The sequence below is a fragment of the Misgurnus anguillicaudatus genome, chromosome 19, assembly GCF_027580225.2.
Source record: "Misgurnus anguillicaudatus chromosome 19, ASM2758022v2, whole genome shotgun sequence".
Lineage (NCBI taxonomy): Eukaryota > Metazoa > Chordata > Actinopteri > Cypriniformes > Cobitidae > Misgurnus > Misgurnus anguillicaudatus.
In genome coordinates, this window is record NC_073355.2 from 3218812 (window position 1) to 3236234 (window position 17423).

General features: G+C 39.3%; 2 protein-coding genes across 2 annotated transcripts; one reads left to right on the forward strand and one right to left on the reverse strand.

Annotated features, from left to right (window-relative positions):
* Positions 1 to 1609: 1609 nt before the first annotated feature.
* On the forward strand, positions 1610 to 4072 carry LOC129418661 (uncharacterized). The gene is made up of 2 exons (XM_055173473.2): positions 1610 to 2255; positions 2925 to 4072. The coding sequence occupies exons 1-2, from the start codon at positions 1672 to 1674 to the stop codon at positions 3781 to 3783; spliced, it is 1443 nt and encodes a 480-aa protein (XP_055029448.2). The 5' UTR covers positions 1610 to 1671; the 3' UTR covers positions 3784 to 4072.
* LOC129418663 (uncharacterized) lies at positions 4072 to 7147 on the reverse strand. The gene is made up of 3 exons (XM_073856815.1): positions 6914 to 7147; positions 5430 to 5762; positions 4072 to 5324 (listed from the first exon to the last, which is right to left on the reverse strand). Exons 2-3 carry the CDS (start codon positions 5519 to 5521, stop codon positions 4208 to 4210), a joined length of 1209 nt encoding a protein of 402 aa, XP_073712916.1. The 5' UTR covers positions 5522 to 5762; positions 6914 to 7147; the 3' UTR covers positions 4072 to 4207.
* Between the last annotated feature and the right edge of the window lie 10276 nt (positions 7148 to 17423).

Genomic DNA, 17423 nt, shown 5'->3' on the forward strand with positions numbered 1-17423 from the left:
GATGTTGATGTTTGTTTCATTTTAAGTCACCCTTATTGTGATTAGTGTTTGTTTTGGTTGGTCTCTTGACACTTGACTTTTTGCTTGCTGGTTTTTTCCTGGTTGTGTTGACTTTGTGTTGATGCACCACATTTGTTGTGAACATGCCAAGTTGATGGTGTTATTCTGTGGTTGTTGGTACATAATGGTAAAAATCATCACCTAATTCATTTACTAATCAAAACTTTATTTTCTGTCAAAAATGTAAATGAGATCCAGCACTTTCGCGGCATTTTGTTATTGAGGAGTTTCAGAAACTTTGGACAAAAAATATCTGCTGTATAACTGGGATGCACAAACATCAAGAATCAGACTATGAATCTCAATCATGGTGACAATTAAATGAAAAACTTCATGCTGCAATGCATGCTGGGTATTAACAAATTACAAACCTCATTCAGGACTCCCAGCATGCACTGCAGCATGGATAAATAAGGATTTTTTTAAACAATTTTAATTGTCACCATGGTTGAGATTCATAGTCTGATTCTTGATGTTTGGGCATCCCAAATATACAGCGGATATTTTTTGTCCAACGTTTCTAAAACTCCTTAATGACAAACTGATGTGAAAGAGTTGGATCTAATATACAATATTGGCAGAAAATAAAGTTTTGATTAGTAAATGAACTAGGTGATGATCTTTACCATTATGTACCAACAACCACAGAAATACACTAATAACTTTTCATGGCAAATGTGGCGCATTACCACAAAGTTAACACAACCAGGAAAAAAACTAGTAGGCAAAAAGTCAAGTGTCAAGAGTCCAACTAAAACAAACACGAATCACAATAAGGGTGACTTAAAATGAAACATCAACATCTAAACCTAGTAAGTGAATTGAGTTTTCTACAGCAATGTATTTACTGAACATTCAGAAGTAATGTTTTATAAAATGATAGGGTGCAATGTTTCTCTATCCTTTGCATAGCAATTAGGCAGGTCAGTGTAGTGAACAGTTGTTGTTTTGGGCATTGTTTGAGCATTGAAGCATGACAGTGTCATAACGTTTAAATATGGTAAAATGTAACATTACTCTAACGTTCAGACAACAGAAACGTTCCTAGAACTTAAAAAAAACTAGCCGCTTTTGGCGTTGGCGGAGTGTTTTTGGGGGCATTCGGGGGCTTTCGGGGAGCGTTCTTGGAGCTTTTTATTTCTAGCTGGGATGACATCAACCATGGGATAACCCTGAGGGAAGCTGGCCAACGGGTTCAGCCTAATTTGAGCCGCTACACTGTGGCAAGCATCATTAGGACATTTCGAAATGAGAATCGGTAAGTACTTTGTAGCACTGCCATACTCTAATGAGAAACACAATAGTACCATACATGCAAAAATACTGAAATTGTTACTTTACAGAATTCCTAGACGTCCAGGTGTTGGGGGCAGAGGAAGAATGTTCACTCCAGAGCAAGAGACCCATATAGTGAACATGGTGATTGCCAATAATGCAATAGGCTCTATGCAGCGGGGATTGTGACGTATTTCCGACTACACTCTCTACTGGGCTAACAGTTTCCGGTTCCGTACATCAGACGGTTAGCGCGATTACGTTGTGTATGGCGCGAAACTTAACAGCGACAAACATTTCTGGTTGTTCTCGTGTCTAGTTTTTGGCAGCTTAACCATGGAGAAAAAGGTTTTCCGATACCAAAAGCTAATGCGACCTAGTTCGGAACATTGTTGTGTGCCGTTGTGCGTTGTGTCGGCAAGATACAACTCGACTGTGAGTTTCCATTCATTTCCAGTGGAAGAGGAACTCAGAAAAAAGTGGATCGCGCAGATCAGGAGAGATGACTTCCAAGTCAACAAAAACACAAAGGTGTGTAGCGTTCATTTCAGACACGATGACTTTATGGAAGGGGCTCGTCTGAAACGTCTGAAAAAAGGTGTTTTCCCTACACTGTTTGAGTGGAACCGTCAGGATCAGCCGCCGAGGTTGAGTGTTTGGGAACGTCGAAAAAGACCGCATACCCCTGATCCTGAGTCGGACTTAGACCAAGAAGATATGTACTTTGATGTGGAGAGGATTGGACATGATTATTGTTCAATTCCCGAAGCTGCAGCTGTGGACATGGTTCTACATGAAAACGAGGAGTTAAAAAGGAAGCTAGAAGATGTACTGAAGCAGTTGGAGCAAACAAAGATCACACACCGCTTTGGTCTCAGGAGATTTGCTGGGTCCGATGAGGACATACGGTTTCATACAAGGTAAGATTATATTGTCTGTGGTAAGCATTTGTAATAGCGTTGCCACTGTCCTGAAAACAGTAGTCCACGTTTCTGATAAATATGATTGGAGTTATATACGCTAGCTACACGTAGCCTAGGGCTAGGCAGCCTAAAAGTAGGCTACACTGACCAAAATAATAACAACAACAACGTAGGCTAACATAATTATAAGTATGAACACCAGCTGGTGAAATGATTAATCGTGATTAATCACATAAAAAAGTTTGTGTGTACATACACATGCATGTATATATTTAAGAAATAATTGCTTAAATATACTATATGTATGTATGTATGTATATGTATGTATTTGTATTATATATATATATATATATATTTAATATATATATAACACATTTTTCTTAAAAATATACATGCGTGTGTGTGTTTTTATATATAGTAAATAATTATACACAGTACACACACACATTTTATGTGTACACAAACATTTATTTTGGATGCGATTAATCGTTTCACAGCCCTAAAGAGCAACCAGAGTTAGTTTAATCATACATATCAAATTCCATAATTGTCATGACTCAATATTGCAGTTCAGCATTACTATTTTCTAAACTTTAAACTTACTACAAAGCTATGTTTAAGTATTGTATGCCATGTGAGAACCAATGCATGTTTCTTTCTTGACAGATTTGCCACATACAACCACCTGATGGCCTTCTGGGAACTGATTGAACCGGCAACTCACAGGATGATTCGTGTCACCAATTCCAAAGTCTTCAAGGAGCCTAGAAACACTCGGGCACTTCCTGCAATAGATGAGTTCTTCCTGTTCATGATGCATCCTGCTTTGGGCCTAAAGCAAAGGGAGGTTGGTCATCGGTTTCAAGTACATCAGACCACTGTAAGCCGCACCATAACAACCTGGGCCAACTTCCTGTACTTTGTCCTGGGGTCAGTGTGCATTTGGATGCCAAAAGAGAAAGTACGAGCCCATCTGCCCGAAGAATTCCATCAATTTCGAGACACACAGGTTATCCTGGATTGTACTGAGATCCGCTGCCAAACACCTTCCTCTTTGCTACTACAAAGTGAGGTCTTTTCAAATTACAAGTCTCACTGCACCTTCAAAGCTTTAGTAGGAATGGCACCTCATGGTGCAATAACATTTGTTTCTGCACTGTATGCAGGGTCTATTAGTGACCGGGAGCTGTTCAAACAGTCAGGGATCATTAACCTTCTTACCCCTGACATGGCCATCATGGTGGATAAAGGCTTCTTAATTGATAGCCTAGTGCCATGTAAAATCCACCGGCCTGTTTTTCTGACCAATGGAAAACAAATGTCAGATGATGAAGTGACGCACACTCAGTCTGTGGCTAGGCTCAGGGTACATGTTGAACGTCTTATCCGTCGTGTTAAAGAGCATAAGTTGTTTGACACTGTCATTCCCTTGTCCATTTCTGGTAGCATAAACCAACTGTTCACAGTGGCATGTTTGCTTGTGAACTACCAATGTGGACCACTTGTCAAGGCATGGAGCCAATGAGTCTAAAAACTCTCATCCTTGAAGATATGCTAAGGTTTGTGTAAATATTGTACATATACTTTTGTAAATACTATGGATTTCACACTGTTCTGCATTCATACCTCTGATGAACAGACAAAACTAAGACAGTGTTTCCTTATACATATTTTATTATAATTTCATAATACACAACACAAAAAATACCATAAGAATCGAGAGAAATGTATTTACATGTCTAAGGTAATTTAATTGATAGGAATATTATATTGTATAAATATAGTGTATGTGTATGTATGTATGTAAATATTGTTCAGTGTAAATAACTATGAATAATACAATAAATATAATGCTGTATAAATATGTGTATTGTAATGTAATAGATATAGATTGTTATGTTTTATGTTGTATAAATATATGTACATGACTGTATATATGTAAATATCATTTAAATAAGAATACAATAAATACAGAATACCATAAATATAATACTGTATAATAATTTCAGAGTAATTGAATGGACCACCAGTGGTATGTGGCCACACTCACACTTAACAAAGTCATTAAATGAAGCAACATCTGAAATCTGAAATGACTTAAACACGCAAACACTTACGTAGGTAGTGGTTAAAAAAAAAAGATCTCCTCGGTCTCTAATGGTACGCATTACATCTACATGTTTGTGTATGCGTTCAACTAGCATGTCCTCCTGCGCACATACTACGAAATCGCACCACTCCAAACCTGTTAGGAGGATCTGACCTTGAACTTGCCAATAGTACTTGTGCTGCCTCCTAAGCTGCAGAGAGCCACCAGACATTTTCAGGTAGGGACAGTCAACGTAACTCTTGATGTTGGGGCACTTAATTTCAAGCAGGCCGAAAGGTGGGTTTTCAGAAGGATCAAACACGACTCCATCAGGGGAGCACCCCAGCCATGGAGCATCAGGGTGTATAATGAACCCGCAGGGTGAATAGTTGACATTTTTTAAACTGCAGTACTCTGTCACGGCAACCGACTCCATATCGATTCCTCTCCTCATGTCCTTCGTCATGACAGTCCCCCTCAGAATTCTGTGTGCCAGATTTTCAGCTGATGTATGACAGCGAACATGGCATGCCTCGTGAAAGCGTGTAGATGTAACTCGCATCTTTCTCAGTCGATGCCATTCCTGGCATGAGCTCTGCTCCCGTGTTGCAGCTTCAATCCTGTGGGCCATGTGGAATGACACCTGTAGCGACTTTATATATACATGTTCCTCCTCTGATAACACATGGGCACATGTGGTTGGCTCAAGCCTATAGCCTTGGATGGGAAGGGAAGGTTGGGCAGGGGCATCTGGGATGTTGATGATTTCTCGCATTTCTGGTGGTTTTTGCTGAAATGACAGCACACTCCCGGCCTGGACAGCCCCAAAAGCTGACTGAACTAATGGGACTTCCGCTGACGTGCCCATGGTGGTCACCAGAGGTGCAAGCAAAGGGGGAAAGTCCCTATATACTTCTGCCACTCTCATTGTGGCAAGATCTGGCATTTCCCCATCCAGTGCTTTGTAGAGAGAACTTCTGAAAATGTTGAAGTGAAAAGATGTAAAAAAACTAAAAAAACTGCAGCATACATACATATTAACCACATCAATACAGCTTTAACTAAAGGTAATATAGTCTCACCTCACACAAACAGAGGTAGAATTCTGGGGTTTGCGGAACTCCATGTCTCCCACCGGACCTGGCCTAACACCCCGACAGCAATGACATGGCATCACAATAGTTACATGGTACAATTCACATGACAGACAGATGACTTACCAAGGTCCTTGGCTTATGCCAGGTCTGCTCAGTTTCTGTGCAACTATGCACTGGGGGTACAGCAGGGATGCCTAATTGTGAAAAGTGTGCTGTTTGATATAGTAGTGCAACCAAATGGTTGCATAAGGCACACCCCGCCACACAGGAGCAGTGGGTGCTCACCAAAATGACAGGTTTCAAGTCTTTTAACACCATCTAGGGAGAAATAGAAGCTTAGATGAGAAATACCTCTTAAGAGATAAACTGTTAACACGAAAAATATAACTAATAAAAGCATACGGTTGTATTGACTTGGTAAAGTTGTTTTTATATTCGCACATTCGCGCTTAAAATGTTTACCTCGCTTGGCAATTTTTTACTTTTTAGGAAAACTTGACTATGTGACATTGCGCTGTCCATGTATGTGGTACTGATGAGCCTACCTGTAATGGTCCTCTGAATGTACCAAATAATACCCTGTAAATAATACATTGATCTCTATATTCGCAGGCGGCTGAGAGACTGATCCGAAGGGACCAATCAGTAAATCAAAAACACACACTATAGTGTCACTAAATTCAGTTCACACATCACTACTGTCCTGATGATTATACTACAACACTTATTTTGGGTAAAAAAAATTGCATTATTTTTATGATTTGTTATTATGAAAAATAGTCAAAAACGTCACTGTAAATTATCTGTATTGTTGCCAAATTCAGATCACACATTGTTATGCAATTATACAATTGTATTGCATTTATCCAAAACAAAGTCTTGTTATATAACGAGCAGGACAGCAGTGATGTGTCATGTGTGATCTGAATTTGGCAACAATACAGAATAAAAGTGAAGTTTTTTAATATTTGTAGTAACACTTTTCGAGTTATTGAACGCGAAAGTCCGCGAATATGCGACTGTGCGAATATAAAACCAACTTTACCTATGTTGTATTGTAGATGAGAGCTACACAGACCTACCCATTCACATCCATAAACAGTAGACTGAGCCATGTACATTTAGATAATGTTACTTATCAGCTGGACAACTTATCAGCCTAACCATTACCCTAACATTGACCCTAGTCACCCTACTTTCAATTCGTGTGGCTTTTCATTTTTCCTCATGGATCTATGACAGACTGCCCTCACGCTGACCTCTCCTGTCACCTTGTTTTTCATTGACACTGTTACGGAAAAAGATGAACATACATTTCGAAACTGAATTACACGTTCTTACACTGTGCTACTTTGTCTGTTTTAATATAGTACAGTAGTGTGAAACAAAATAGCTAACGTTAACAAGTTCAGTCACGTCAGTTTCTTGATTACAATATAACTGTGAGCATGACAACGTTAGCTACTTACCCTCAAAGTTGTCGATATAGCTGCCGATATACATTTTAAATCCCTTTTCCCGCTTGCTGTTGGGAGCAGCACATGATGTTGTTACGAGTCGGTCTATATCATTTACCGTGAGACGAGGTAAATCCTGAAGACAGCGACTATAAAAGAGAGCCATTTCTGTCCGTGTATAAACAGGAAGTTGAACAGGAAGTTGATAGCCTAGTACACGCGAACCCGGAACCGTTACGTGCATAGAGCCTATAAGACTGCGCGAAATACAGCAGCGCATAATTGATAATGACACCATCTTTCAAAATATACACAGTGTAAGCATTTCTGCACTATGTCGTGTACTTGCACGCCACAGAATAAGAATGAAGCAAATTTACAGAGTTCCTTTCGAGAGAAACACAGAACGTGTAAAGCAACTGAGATATGACTATGTGCAGGTAAGCTATAGTGTCATTGGTTCTGAATTTGGAAGTGCATACTGTAGTGCTGTGCATGGGCCTGATGTGTTGCATTTGTTTTGTCTTGTCCAGAGAGTGATGGAACTAGAAGCAGATGCCATGGGACATGAGCTACTTTTTGTAGATGAGGCCGGTTTTAACCTCAGTAAAACCAGGAGACGTGGCAGGAACATTATTAGACACCGTGCCATCATCAATGTCCCAGGATAACAAAATGGTGTTGTTCACCATCATGCAACCATAGGCCCATACAACACTGCACACATTATTGCATTCCTGGACACACTACATGACATGCTCACTGTTCAGAGACCAGAGCAAGCATACCCGATATGTCATCATATGGGACGATGTTAGTTACCATAGGGCTGCTCTGGTCCGCAACTGGTTTACAGACCACCCATTTTTCATGGCACTCAACCTCCCTCCATACTCTCCATTCTTAAATCCCATCGAGGAGTTCTTCTCTGCCTGGCGCTGGAAAGTGTACGACCGTCATCCTCATCAACAGGTAGCCACTTACAGGCAATGGAGGAGGCATGTGGAGTTATTGACCAGGCATCATGTCAGGCCTGGATACGGCATTCAAGGAGATATTATCCCCGGTGCCTTGGACTGGAGGATATCGCATGCGATGTGGACGAAATTTTGTGGCCGGACCCAGAAAGACGACATGATGTAGGCTGATTGTCTTTTTTTTGTGAAATTACTATTTTGTGTTCTGACTTTATCTTGCTTTTGATGAGTGTGAATAAACACCAATACTTGAAGTTTGGATCCTTGTATGTTTACATGACACTATGACAAAAGTATGACCTCAAATTGACATCTGTACACAGAGAAAGCAAAAGCCACATGTGTTTTGAATTCATACCATCAGTGTGTAGTTGGCACATTGTGTGCTTAGTAGATGATGGCTTGTGTGTACTGTTTGATACGAAAACACCATTTTTACGAAGGTGTGCAGAGTTAATCTTGCTGTGTTCGCTTTTGCAAGAAAACTACAATGTTTTGATAATTGGGTGAAAGGTTTTCTTATTTGTGTGTAGAGTTTTGCAAAAATAGCCAATAGTTACAAAAAATGTGCTTAAGCAATCAGAAAAAACTGTAAAATATCACTAATCACCTACAAACCTTTAAATGGCCTAGCACCGTCATATCTTAGAGAATTACTATCAGAATACATCACACACACTACGGTCGCAAAATTCTGGTCTCTTGATTATTCCTAGACTATCAAAAGTGTCTAAAAGTGGAAGATCCTTTTCCTACTTAGCCCCTAAGCTCTGTAATGATTTACCAATCGATGTCCGAGAATCAGACACAGTCGATCATTTTAAATCTAGACTTAAAACTTTTCTCTTCAACAAACCATTCGCATAATTTGTCTAGTAAAGGTACTTAACTCGAAATAGTTATTTGTACGGAACAAAGCACTCGCGGTCATAACACAGACCAACCTAATAAATAAATAAAAACCTTATCTTATCGTATGGTTGGGTTGGGTTGCGATTTTGGAACTTTCGTGTGTCTTGTGAATAGAATGCCATACAGACCCATTTGCCACTGAACCTGCATTAACGACGACAGTGGGGCTCCCGGCCTTAGTCAAACGGGTTGGCACGTATGGTCGGGTTGGGATTTTGGCGTTTCGTGTGTCTTGTGAATAGTATGCCATACAAACCCGTTTGCCACTGAACCTGCATTAACGACGACAGTGGGGCCTCCAGCCTTAGTCAAACAGGTTGGCATGTATGGTTGGGTTGTGATTTTGGCGCCTTCTTTGTCTTGGGAATAGTATGCCATACAGACCCGTTTGCCACTGAACCTGCATTAACGACGACAGTGGGGCTTCCGGCCTTAGTCAAACGTGTTGGCACGTATGGTCGGGTCGCGATTTTGGTGCTTTCGTGTGTCTTGTGAATAGTATGCCATACAGACCCGTTTGCCTCTGAACCTGCATTAACGACGACAGTGGGGCCTCCAGCCTTAGTCAAACGGGTTGACACGTATGGTCAGGTTGCGATGTTGGCGTTTTCTCGTGGTCTTGTAAATAGTATGCAATATAGACCCGTTTGCCACTGAACCTGCATTAACGACGACAGTGGGGTTACAGGCCTTAGTCAAACAGGTCGACAGGTTTCATTTTCTCGTAAAGACCGGAAGGTGACCCTTAGTTACCACATATACTGTCGCAGTGGGCCCCCAATTTGCAAAATCCTCAACAGTGGATAATATAATTATGCCGCAATAGTTAGTCTGTCTGAAACTAAGCTGATTAAACCACATCACTGTGTGACACTTGCATTACATGTGAACGGCCCCTACGCTAATATGATTTTGTTTTTCTTTCCCGTCTCGTCCTCGACCCCGAGGACAATGGGACAAACAGACCCAGTTCCGGTAGATGTGAAAGTCGGCACACCTCTGATCTACTGGTCGTCCTTCAACGTAATGCCCAGCTGATGCCTGACTAACGATCACCGGCAGAACCCGCTTAATCTCCGCTTAATCTCCTTATTCGTTTATATGTGTGTATATACATATATATCTCGCAAGGTATTTTTTTATTTCCTCGGCTAAACAGTCCGGGGGGTTTTTCTCCTAGGGGGTTTTTTACCCCGGGGAGGCAGCCTTCTTGGGCTTAACTTAGCTTCCTCTTCTAGACGTTACATTAGTAATACGCTCGCTTATAATGTCGAGTCATAGCCGCAGCAAATTTGACTGCTTATGCTATCGTGTATTATGTTGTGATATCTGTCGTTTTTCTGTGCTTTTACTGCTTCTATTAATGTAAAGCTGCTTTGAAACAATTAAGTATTGTGAAAAGTGCTATATAAATAAAATTGAATTGAATTGAATTAATCCTGGTCTGGGAAACCGCCCCTAAATGTCTAACAAACGTATAAAGGGATGCAAACGTTTACGTGATTCATGTGTAATGTAATGCATCATATTGTCCGTGTGACATAAATTGATATTAAATTAGCTGTTTTCTATAAGGTTAAGGATTACTGTGATCATATTTAAGGGGCGGTTTCCCGGACAGGGATTAGACTAGTCCTAGACTAAAACATTTTTAAGAGCTGTCCAAACTAAAAACAACTTGCACTTACATATCTTAAAATACATCAGTGCCGTTTGTTTTGCCTCAAAATGCACACAGGTAATGTTTTTAGTAAGGCATGTTTGTTAAAACTAGTTATATTTCATAATTAAGATAAGGCCTAGTCCTGGATTAAGCTAATCCCTGTCCGGGAAACTGCCCCATAATGAAGTAATCGAACTTGGTTATCTGGTCTTCCTGATATTAGAACATTTATTTAAAAAATAATATTTATTTGAAAATGTATTTCTGTAATGTTTAATTTTATTTTTTGTGAAAGTGTATCAGGTCTGTGTTCATCAAGACTTGAAGACTGTGGAGTGGGACCAAAGAAGGATATTGAGGCTCATGTTTGCATCTTTGTGTTTATATATCAAAAGATTGCTCTATATGGCTAAATAGTCACATTGTGATTTCAGTCAAAGCTGATAAATACAGAGGGCTGGACAGTGGTTTCATTCATTAGGTGAGTAAGAAATGACAATAGCCTAACATTACTTTAGTTACCCGAATTGCATTGTTGAATACAAAGGAAAATGGTAAAAATACAAATATTTTGAATATATGGAATACTATGAAATAATTTTCTGTTAATCATCTGCTGTGTTTGCTTCAGGTAAAGAGGTGGGATAATGATGCTGACAGGACAGGAGGAGGTGACATTCAGGTTAGTGACAGTACATCAGGGCCACCGTTTAATTTAATGTTAATTTGTTTGCTTCCAAAATCAATACTTGACAAATCTTTAGCACTGCAAAAAATGACTTACTTAGTATTTTTGTCTTGTTTTCAGTAGAAATATCTAAAAATTCTTAAATTAAGATGCTTTTTCTTGATGAGTAAAATGACTTAAGAAAATAATTCTAGTTTTAAGGCAAATAATATCCAATTTAAGTGAAATTGTCCTTAAAACAAGCTAAATTATCTGCCAATGGTGTGAGAAAAAAAATTGTGAAATAAGATTTCGTTTTTCTTAATCACTTAATTCAAGTAAATTTTTCTCACCCCATTGGCAGATATTTTTGCTTGTTTTAAGCACAAATTCACTTAAATTGTATATTTTTGTCTAAAAACTAGTATTATTTTCTTAGGTCATTTTGCTCATCAAGGAAATACATCTTGATTTAAGAATTTTTAGATATTTCTACTGAAAACAAGACAAAAATACTAAGTAAGAAAGTCATTTTTTGCAGTGAGAATTATATTTGCAAAGCTGAATTTCTCATAGGTGGACAAAGTATGACAGCAATTGTGAAGACCTTAGAAGTCGTGCAGTATATGGTTCTTCTCATAAATTGTTGTTTACTCACTCCTCTTTCATTTATATTGATTTGACTTAATTTTCTTGGTAAATAATAATGGGGATATTCCTATATAATAGGGATAGAATATATTTTAAGTACATGCTAAGAACATATCTCATTGGCTCATTTGCTTTGTATCTAAATGAAAAGTACCTCTTTAAGGACTAAGCTATGTTTCATTTAATTTAGACATTCAAAGCAGACATTTTCATCCAAAGCAACTTGAGGAAGAAAACAGAAGCAGTTCATCCTAAAAGGTTCATTGATTTGACTTAATTTTCTTGGTAAATAATAATGGGGATATTCCTATATAATAGGGATAGAATATATTTTAAGTACATGCTAAGAACATATCTCATTGGCTCATTTGCTTTGTATCTAAATGAAAAGTACCTCTTTAAGGACTAAGCTATGTTTCATTTAATTTAGACATTCAAAGCAGACATTTTCATCCAAAGCAACTTGAGGAAGAAAACAGAAGCAGTTCATCCTAAAAGGTTCATCTTCTAATTAGGGTTTCGAGCACGAAGTGCTGAAAATCTATTGTATTTGTCTGTTTTATTTTTATTATTTTTCCGCCTTCAACGCATCGCCCAGCCCAAACCGTAAGTCGTAGAAACTTGCCACTTGGTCAACTGGTTGTATATTAGCAGCCTACTCAGATACAGTGAATCAGCCAGATCGGCCCATAGGTGGCGCTATAGCAATGCCCGACGCGTTGGGCCTCATAACTCCTAAACCGGACATCAGACACTCAAGTGTTTGGTATCATTGTAATCCCTGGCTCCAAACTTAAAAAAATTATATCTCCGATTTCATTTCCGGTATGCACATTTTTCCCTAATTTGCATAATATGCATTTCAAGCCAAAATGAACTAGTGCTAGGTTTTTCGCCCGATCAGAATGGTTCCAACGCAGAAGAAATCTGTGGAGTGAGTAGGTAAATAATTATCGAACATTGTTTCAAAATAAAGGTGCTTTGGGTAGGGTAACACCAATGACATACATTTGGGGGACAAATATTTATTTGATATTATTCATATTAATAGTGTATTTTTACCATTTCAGTGTTGTAGTAAATTCATACACGGTTAAAGGTAAATGTAAATTACAAAAAAAAACATGGTTTTACATAATAAGTACACAGTTCAACTTCCATGTATGATCAAAGGGACAGGGCAATTTTCAGGACCAGACATTTAAAAAAAAGATTAAAAAAGGAAAAAAAAGAAAATTACATAAATAACCTCTCTCATCATGTTAAGGACAGTCTATATTTATTAAATATATATCATTATGGGATTATTGGGTCAAATTAAATGATTAAGGGGTCTGCAAAAGCAAGGGACAAGCATTTCCACCTTTTTTGTAGAATGACCCACATGGTGCATTATCCTGCTGGAAGTAGCCATCAGAGGATGGGTACATGGTGGTCATAAAGGGATGGACATGGTCAGAAACAATGCTCAGGTAGGCCTAAACGATGCCCAATTGATTTGCACTAAGGGGCCTACAGTGTGGCAAAAAAAAAACAATCCCCACACCATTACACCACCACCAGCCTGCAAAGTGGTAACAAGGCATGATGGATGCATGTTCTCATTCTGTTTATGCCAAATCTCACTCTTTCATCTGAATGTCTCAACAGAAATCGAGACTCATTAGACCAGGCAACATTTTTCCAGTCTTCAACTGTCAAATTTTGGTGAGCTTGTGCAAATTGTAGCCTACTTTTTTCTATTTGTAGTGGAGATGAGTGGTACCCGGTGGGGTCTTCTGCTGTTGTAGCCCATCCACCTCAAGGTTGTGCGTGTTATGGCCTCACAAACGCTTTGCTACATACCTTGGCGGGTCGGAGATTTTCTCTGAAGTGGATGGGGCAGAAGCCCATAGATACCTGCGCATCCGCCTGTTGAGGACACTGTGGCGGCCCATCTTTTCCCTTCGTCCTCCTCCTTGGGTGGTGAGGCTTCACTATAATTTGTTACATTTATATAGAGTCAGTTCTGATGCAGGAGAGTGGTTTTTACAGTTGGTACTTAAGACGGCTGTCTTATCTTATCTTGGACTTGAGACTAATCAATAGAGCATTACACAAACGTGCTTTCTAAATGACTACACTGAAACAGATTCTCGCCCACATTCGCCCAGGGACTGCTTTATTTCAGTGGACCTAAATGATGCTTATTTTCATATTCAGATTGACCCACATCGCAGGCGCTTTCTGAGATTTGCTTTAAAGGATGCTAAATACAAATTCACGGTCCTCCGGTTAGGCCTGGCTCTCGCCCCACGCACATTTACGACATGTGTAGACACAGCGCTGTCCCCGCTGAGAGCGAGAGGCATTCGCATCCTGAATTATTTGGACGATTGGCTGATCTTAGTGCAATCCAGAGATGCGCTCATCAGTCACAGAGACACAGTACTTTCGCACTTAGACAACCTCGGTCTGCATGTGAATTTGCAAAAGAGCGCTCTAACTCCGATGCAGGAGATTGCATTTCCATGGGTTGCATTTTGACTCAGTCTCAATGAAGGCGTTCTTATCAGAGGAGTGCAAACGAGATCTGACGTCTGCTCTGAATGCGTTCTGCCACAGGTGCACACAAGCTTATAACGAAGTTCTTTCGGGGTGCACTGCGCCTCAGACCTTCTCGCCCACCCACTGTGCCGGCTTGGAACCTGGCCTTGGTCCTGAAAGCAGCTAACTATTCCTCCGTTTGAGCCAGTCCTAACGGTAGGTTTGAAAGAGCTTTCTCTAAAAACTGTGATTCTACTGGCTTTGGCTTCAGCTAAGCTCATAGGAGATCTGCATGTACCCTCTGGGAATGCTGAATGCTTACAGTTTGGGCCTGGAGACTGTAATGTCAAGTTAAAACCCAGAGCACACAGCAAAATCCCTGGTGTTAAATAAACACTGTGGGTGTATATATAATCCACTCCCAGATGGGTGTGTATAAAGACTGGTGTTAAAATTTAACACTGAAGCAGTGTTGAAGTTAATGAGATAATGAAGTGATGATTAAGACATTAATGGTGAACACCTGCTGTTCATTCTGTGTCAAATCAACCTTAATTTTAGAATTTTCCCTGTCTTAATTTTTTTTATTTTGATGACTCTTTTTCTGGATAAAGTAATTAAAAGACAAAATATTTAAATGTAATAGATGAAATCCCCACAGTTAAATAAACACTATCATCATCTCTGTTTGAAAACTAAAATTACAACTTGCTTGCAGAGTTACATGGATAACTTTGATACAACTGCTGTAAATCTGGTTAATAAAGTTAGTCACCATTGCTCCGATTAGTGTTTACTTTAGTTTGGTACTTGGGTCTTAAAGTTTATTGTTAGTTTTTTTCTGCTCATTGTGGCAGTGTGTTAATTAAACACTTCTGTTAGAGCAGAGAAAGATGAGAGAAATGAAGTCTAGAACTGTTACAGTGTTAATTATTATGAAAACATTAGTGTTGTGATTCAATGATCTCATACAAAAAAGTAATCACTGTATATAAGTGTATAATTTTATATTCGGTCCACCCCATGAAATCCATATAGCCTTAAGAGTTAATATTTTTCACCGAAATCTAATCTGTGGTGTCAGTCAGACACACTGAGACATCAACAATCAGCCTATAAAACACAATCATGGTGACAATCAACAACAAAGCTTCATGCTGCAATGCATGCTGGGTACCAGGATTGTATAAAACTCATTCATAAATCCCATCATGCATTGTGACATGACAAAATTGTGCAAATTTCTTACCATTTACTGTCACCCTTGTTGAGATTTGTATCAGAAGTTATGATGTCTCTCTTAAGCAAAAAAAAAAAAAACTAAAGCATTACAGCAGTCTTACAGAACAGTGTCTTTCATAGAGCATGTTTGTATTTGCATTGTTGTCTTTATCATTTATTTATGATCAAATGTTTCAATTATTGGTAAAGAATAAAATAAATAACCAATCTCAGATGCTATGAAAAGTTTTCCCTCTACATCAGGCTATGAACAAACAGTCTTAATAAACAATGTTACAATTGCTAAAAGAGGAAAATGAGTTTAGTGAAGGTTAAAGGAAGAATGCCTAACTAAAGGAAACGTTAATCACAATAATGGTGACTTCAAATGAACCCATAACAAACACAAACTTAAGATTTAATGTGATACATTCTGTGATTACATCACGTCAGAAAGAAGATTTGTCTACTTAATCACGCGTGTGGATGCTGGAATAGTTGAGCACTTGTATTTTGTTCTGACAGCTGTTTAGAAGTTAAACTTATCATCCCGGTTTAGAAAATAACGCTGCAAGTTATAATTTTAGGTTTTTTAACAGAGATGGTGATAGAGAGGCAAACGTGCAAGATTGCAGCTTTTGGAGTCATACACCCAACAATGTTCATTTAATACTGGGGATTTCGCTGTATTCATCTATTGCATTTTGTCTTTCTTCATAATTTTAGTATTACTTTCTCCAAAAAAAATCCAGGAAAATTTAGTTAATTTGACACAGAATGACCAGCAGGTGTTCACCATTAATGTCTTAATCATCACTTCATTATCTCATTAACTTTAACACTGCTTCAGTGTTAAATTTTAACACCAGTCTTTATACACACCCATCTGGGAGTGGATTATATATACACCCACAGTGTTTATTTAACACCGGGGATTTTGCTGTGCAGGTTATGTGCCTAAATCACTATTCACGGCATTTAAAGCGCAGGTTATTTTTATCCCCGGCTTCTTCTTGGATGACGCGGCGTCTACTAAAAAGCGCTAAAAGCTTATATTGATCACTTGGTGCCGTACCAGACAGCGGAAGAGCTGTTTGTTTGTTTTGGAGGCAGCGCCAAAGGGCGCCCCGTTTCCAAACAAAGACTTTCGCACTGGGTGGTTGATGCTATTTCACTGGCATACTCTAGCCAAGGAGTGGAATGTCCTTTGGATATTAGAGCCCATTCTACGAGAGCTATTGCATCGTCATTGGCCTGGTATAAAGGCGCATCTATTCAGGATTTATGCTTGGCTGCTGGCTGGTCGTCTCAGAACACCTTTGCTAGGTTTTATAAACTGGATGTGTCCTCATTGGCTTCCAGAGCACGCCCTCTACCCCAGTATCAGGTCGTGTGTGGGGGTGGCGCTACCGCAACACCAACTTGAGAATACCTTAGCGCCGGACGCTGCTTGCTCGCTGAGTATTGGATTTATTTACTACGAGAATACCATGTACTGGTTTTCGGATTTTTAAATGCATTCCTGACGCGGGATATCACCTGGAGTCAACTGGACGCCGGAGTCATGTGAATACTGCATGTGGATTATTTCCTACAAACTTTACACCGGACCTTGTCTGCCTGTTGGGCACATCAACATGTAACTGCATGAGTGCTGTGTTCACTGCTGCTAGTCCAGTGATCTAGACACTTCCACAACTTGTGCGCAGGACGGCATCTGCTCGTTAGGTATGTTCGTTAGCGTTTACTTTTTATCCGTTTATTGTGGTAGTTACGCTAATAGGCTGTCTGGCCCTGTTATGGTTTTTGGCTGGTGCTTAGTACAGTAATATAATGGAGTTTGTGACAAATCTTATAAAGTTGGGGTTGGATCTGCCGCTTACGGACAAGGAGCTGGGTATACAA